This window comes from Nicotiana tabacum, chromosome 5, assembly GCF_000715075.1.
Source record: "Nicotiana tabacum cultivar K326 chromosome 5, ASM71507v2, whole genome shotgun sequence".
Taxonomy (NCBI): Eukaryota; Viridiplantae; Streptophyta; class Magnoliopsida; order Solanales; family Solanaceae; genus Nicotiana; species Nicotiana tabacum.
This window is the reverse complement of record NC_134084.1, coordinates 165,076,309-165,082,533: the sequence shown is the minus strand read 5'-3', so window position 1 is coordinate 165,082,533 and position 6,225 is coordinate 165,076,309. Positions and strand designations below refer to the sequence as shown.

The window sequence follows — 6,225 nt, the reverse complement described above, 5'->3', positions numbered from 1 at the left end:
ACCAATAAGCACAATAACCTTTGGAAAAATAACAAGACATATAAGGTACGTGATAACTACACTGGCAACCACAACAATTTGTACACATAGCATATATGCACGTAGTCATAGAGGAATTTACAATTAAGAAATAACAAAACAATAAGGAGGACAATCACTTCAATTAAGGCAAATAAGGGCCAAGTAACAAGTAAGAGTTAGAGGAAAGCTAACAACGTCGTATGAAGCATATAGAGGTATATATCAAGCAATTAGAAAACCCAATCATATCGGAATTGATGGATTTTCAATGTCTTAGTCTTATGTTTTGATGATTCAACAAACTTACTCTCAAGAACCAGATAAGGAACCTGACACACTTGGTCTACATTACAAATCAACGGACTCCAGCTAAATGTGAACTACTATAGTTTCAGGAGATAGAGTACCAAACAAAGGACCTGATACCCTTGTGGTTTCCTCACAACAGTACAAAGTCAATTGGGCACAACTGGAAAGCGATGCGACTGCCTGCACTATTTTTGCCTGCACTGCACTGTTTCCAGCGATCACTTGTCCTTTGACCATCCAAGTGCTTACATCATTCAAGTGATGTCATCAAGGTGTATTAACAAAATCATTATAACAAAAAATCACTTGAACACTTGAAATTTTTACTTCAAGCATTCAAGCTTTTTGCAAAACAGTGAACTTAATTCTCAAGAGCTTGAAGAACAAAGTTAAACGCTACTACAGACCAATTCCTAAATCTAGTATTTTGTTGTCCTTAGTTGAGTTGTAACTTTGTGATTGTTCTTATTGTAATTCCTAAATTTCTTAGCTAGAAGCGTTGATTAGGAACCCCTTTGTAAAACCATAAACTTTCTGAGTTTGTGTTGTGACTAGAGTTAATCATAAGTTAAAGTCTTTGTAATTAGTGAGTGACAAAGTGGCTTGTGGTAAGAGTATCACAAGTTAGTTGAGTTGAAATCTTTGTAATTGAGTCATTACAAAGTGGCTTGTAATAGTATGTTTACAAGTTAGTGATTATTGAAAGCCTACAAGTGTAGGTAGTGGTTTTTGTCCCCTTGAATTGGGATTTTTCCACGTTAAAATCCCGTGTCTTATTTACTTATAATTTCATTAGCATTCTCAGTAAAAACTCATAGAGGACCACGTACTCTATAGTTTGGTGGACTCATATAAACTAATATTTGGTATCAAAGCAGGTTCCTCCTATCAGGCTAACACCTAGGAAGGATCCGTATGACTGCTCCACCAAATTTTGAAGAAGGACAATCTGCATATAGACCACTCAGGTTCAATGTGCAATACTATGGGTAGTGGAAGACAAGAATGCATGATTTTATCATGGCTGAGGATTCTGAGTTATGGGATGTCATATGTGATGGTCCTTAAGTCCCAACAAAGGTACTTGAAGAACTTCCATTCTCAATGCCAAAAACCAGAAAAGAATACACCGGCGCAGACAGGAAAACTGTAGAGAAGAATTTTTGTGCCAAGAAGATTTTGGTTTGTGGAATGGGACATGATGAATACAATAGAATCTCTGCTTGTGAAACTGCTAAGGAGATATGGGAAGCTTTGCAAATGGCTCATGAGGGAACTACTCAAGTAACACAATCTAAGATTGATATGCTTACTACCGAGTATGAACTCTTTAGGATGAATTACGATGAATCTATTCAAGATAAGCACACAAGATTCACCTTCATCATAAATGAGTTACACTTACTTGGTGAAACCATTACTAGGAACAAGCTAGTGAGAAAAATCCTTAGTATCCTGCCTAGTTCTTGGGAAAGCAAGGTGAATACTATTACTGAAACTAAGGACCTGTAGGAGCTGACCATAGATGAGCTAGTTGGAAATCTGAAGACCTACGAGATGAAGAGGAAGATAGACAGTGAAAGAAGAGAACCAAAGAAAGAAAAGAACCTGGTACTCAAAGCTGATAGCAATGACTCAAGTGAGGAGGACAGTGACATGACTTACTTAACCAAAAGATTTCAGAAAATGGTTAGAAGAAATGGAGGAATGCTGAAAAGGGGCAGCTCTAGCAAACCAAAGAACTATGATCTCTGCCATAAGTGTGGAAAGCTTGGGCACTTCATCAAAGACTATCCTCTCCTGAAGCAAGAGTTCTCCAAGCACAACCCTGAGAAATCAGCTAAGAGGAACCCGGTTCCTAATAAGGACTTCAAAAGGAAACAGGCTCTTGCAGCATGAGGAGACTCCTCTAGTGAGTCTGAAGATGAAACTAATGCTGGTGACAACTCGATGATGGCAGTTGAAAGCGAGTAAAATGAATATGATTCAATTTTTGCTTTGATGGTCCAATCAGATGATGATGCAGACGCTAACAACAGTGAGGTAAATTTCAGGGATGTTCAGAGAAATATGAAATCCTACTCTCCTAAGAAACTTATGTCTTTAGCTAATGTATTGATTGATGCCTATCATAGTCTTGTGAAGGATAAGGATGCCTTGACTTTAGAACTAGGGGAAGCTGAACAAACTAGAGATGATTTGGTAGTGTGTGTAGTTGATCTGAAGGAAATCATTTGTGAGTTGGAGAAAGAAAAACGTATCTTAACCGAACAAATTGCCAACATAGAGCACGAAAGAGATGACTTAGTGGTTGTAGTTGTTGACCATAAGGAAACTATTGAGAACTTCAGTAAAGAAAATGAGGCATTAGTGAAAAGAGTGACTGAGATTGAGGAAGAAAGAGGTGATCTCTTAGTAGTAGTTGCAGACCTGAAGGAAACAATAGACGGACTAGGAACTAAGTCTAAACCCGAAAAAACTGGAAAAGGAAAAGAGGTAGCCAGTGAGGAACACATTAGGCTTGAAAACGAGTTGAAAGCTGTGAGAACTAGGTTGTGTGTTGAAACTGAGAAAAACAAGCACCTCCAAACTGAACTGAAAAGAGTAAAAAATGATCTTGAAAAGTCCCTAAAGTGGACCTGGTCCTCAGAAGCTATCACTGCCATGTACGCAAATAATGGTGGAAACATGCATGGAATAGGGTTCCAAAGGGAGAAAATCCCATACAACCCACATAGCAAGTATGTGACTCTACCAGACAACTGGCTGTGTACCCACTATGGGAACAATGGACATTTTAAGGAAAATTGCCAAGCCAGGGTCCAGTCCATTCAGAAAAACAAAGTGTTTGCTGAAAATGTAACTACTAAAAAGGGAACAGGTTCCACCCACAAAAAATGCATATTACCTGCATGGACTAAGAGAGCTCTTATTCATCTTCTTGCCTACTACAAGGGACCCAAACTTGCTTGGGTTCCTAAAACTAACTCTTGATCTCCTTGTACAGGGAACAATAAAAGGAAGCAGGCAACAATGATTCATGGATAGTGGATGTTCAAAGAACATGACTGGGAACACCATGAACTTTCTTTCACTAAAAGCCCTGCAAGGAGGGAGTGTATCCTTTGGCAATTGGAAAAAGTGTACATTATTGGAGTTGGAAAAGTCGGGAAATCACTCACTTACTCTATTGAGAATGTGTACTATGTCAATGGCCTTAAATATAATCTCTTGAGTGTCTCTCAGATCTGTGATAAAGGAAACAAAGTGGAGTTCTTGTCCAAGATATGTACAATTACTAATCTGGTAACTGGTGAAGTGATACTTGTGGCTAAGAGATACAAGAACATTTATGTTGCTGATTTTGGGTCCTTACAAAGTGGTGATCTGAGTTGTCTGAAAGCTGTTGATGATGATGTTGAAGTTTGGCACAGAAAATTGGGGCACGCAAGCTTCTCTCTTCTGAACAAACTAATTCAGAAGGACCTGGTCCATGGTCTGCCAATGTCAATGTTCAAAGTATAGAAAGTTTGTGATGCATGTGCTAGAGGAAAGCATGAGAAGTCCTCTTTTAAGTCTAAAAAGGAAGTAAGCACCTCAAATCCACTTGATCTTCTGCATATGGATTTATGTAGCCCTATGAGAGTGCAAAGTAGGGGAGAAAAAAGATACATTTTTGTAATAGTGGATGACTACTCCATATTCACATAGACTCTATTTCTTAGAACTAAAGATGAAACCTTTGAGGTGTTTGTGGCTTTTGTGAAGAAAATCCAAGTGAAGATGGAGTCTAGAGTCGCATGTATTAGATTAGATCTTGGAACAGAATTTGACAACGCCAAATTTGATGAGTTTTGTAATAAAAATGGCATTACTCACAACTTCTCAGCTCCAAGAACCCCCCCAGCAAAATGAAGTACTGGAAAGGAAGAATAGAACTCTTGAAGAAATGGCAAGAATAATGCTGATCGACAGTGGAATTGCAAAGAACTTCTGGGCTAAAGCGGCCAACACTGCCTGCTACTTGGTGAATAGGTGCATGATCAGATCGCTCTTGAACAAAACCCCCTATGAGTTGCTGAATGAAAGGAAACCCAAACTGACTCACCTAAGAACATTTGGGTGCAAATGCTATGTTCTCAACAATAGAAAAGAGCAGCTTGGTAAATTTGATGCCAAGAGTGATGAAGAAATATTTTTGGGCTACTCTTATCAAAGCAAAGCTTATAAGATATACAACAAGTGGAATCAATGTATTGAAGAAAGTGTTCATATTATTTTTGATTAGTCCTATCCCTCATATGAGAAGAGTGCTGAAGAGGATCAAGATGGAGAACCCTTACTAGTTCCTGGTGAAGTTATTGACATGACAAATGGAAAGGCAGATATGATGAGCTAAGTGAAAGAGCCGAGTGAAGAAAATGATGCCTCTTCTTCAATAGAACCAGGTACCTCAATTACAACCACTGAATCTGAAGAAAGAGTGGTTGATGTTGTCCAGGGTACTCCACTAGTACCTGAGAGAAGAACACAAGAGAACCAGTTAAATATACCCACCTCCTCTACAAATGAACCTCAGCTGTCTAACTGGAAACACAAAAGTTCTCATCCTCTTGACAACATAATTACTCCCCTAGATTATGGAGTACAAACCTGATCAAAAACCAGAAATTCACTTGCCTTCTCAACCTTTCTCTCCCAAATAGAACCCAAAAATATCAAGGAAGCTCTGAAAGATGCAGATTGGATTACAACAATGCAAGATGAGCTGCATCAGCTTGAAAGGAACAATGTCTGGCACCTGGTACCTAGACCCTCAGATCGAACAATTATAGGAACAAAGTGGGTATTCAGGAACAAGCTTGATGAACATGGAAACACCATAAGGAAGCAAAACTTAGTGGCTCTTTCAACAGCTGAAGCAGAATATGTAGCTGTAGCATCCTGCTGTGCTCAACTCGTATGGATTAAGCAACAATTGGAGGATTTTGGGGGTATTTACTGAGTGTGTGCCTCTTCTATGTGATAACACCAGTGCACTCAATATGGCCAAGAATCCAGTTCAACCTAAAAAGACCAAGCACATTGATGTGAGACATCATTTTCTGAGGGACAATGTGGAGAAAAGGTTGATCTATATGAAGTTCTGTAGCACAGAAGACCAAATTGCAAATATCTTCACCAAGGCATTGAGTATGGAACATTTTGAAAGAAACAGGGTGAAGCTGGGGCTTTTGAAGCCCAATTGAGCACTTGATTCCTCATCAGTTGGCTATGAAAATCACCTTCAGGTAAATTTAGCTGAAGTGTTTTCTATCCAAGTCTAACTTACTTCAATACTGTTGCAGGTAAACACGCATGATGATTATAGAAGCTGTAGATACATTGCATGGATGATAAATGAGGATTGAAATTTTCAATGATGGGTCAAGAACCTGGTTCTTGTACCAAAGGTTAGTAGTTCTGTGCATTCTTTAATACACGTCTTGAAAAGGTACAAATATTAACTACCCTGTCATCCACCTTTTCAGACCCTGTTGTCACGTCTTTTCACTTCAAATTGTTCCTTTCCCTATGAAATGTTGCAACTCTCCAAGCACAACCGCCATTTCACAACTGGTTCCTATATCTCTCTCCATAATTATCCTCTCACATTAAAAACCCTCCTCTTTCTTCACAGACTATAGTCCTCCACTAGCACCTCTCCAAAGAATTTTTTCTCTATCTCTCCAATGACTGACACAAACTCCACAATTCCTGGCTCAATCGTCCCTAACACTGAAAAACCTAGTGAGTCCTCCATCCCCAATGAGTTTTCTGTAACCATTCCTTTTATCATCACTGAAATCACTCCTAACCAGCCTTCTCATCTCCCTCTAGTTCTAAGCCGACTAT

The 6,225-nt window shown here is 39.0% G+C and overlaps 1 protein-coding gene across 1 annotated transcript; it reads left to right on the top strand.

Moving 5' to 3' along the window:
* Positions 1-1,434: 1,434 nt before the first annotated feature.
* On the top strand, positions 1,435-1,842 carry LOC142181081 (uncharacterized). Its single transcript, XM_075253214.1, has one exon. The coding sequence runs from the start codon at positions 1,435-1,437 to the stop codon at positions 1,840-1,842; it is 408 nt and encodes a 135-aa protein (XP_075109315.1).
* Positions 1,843-6,225: the final 4,383 nt, after the last annotated feature.

What these genes read in the sequence shown, in the direction of transcription:
- LOC142181081 (XM_075253214.1), top strand. Translation starts at nt 1,435, where the DNA reads ATGCCAAAAACCAGAAAAGAATACACCGGCGCAGACAGGAAAACTGTA.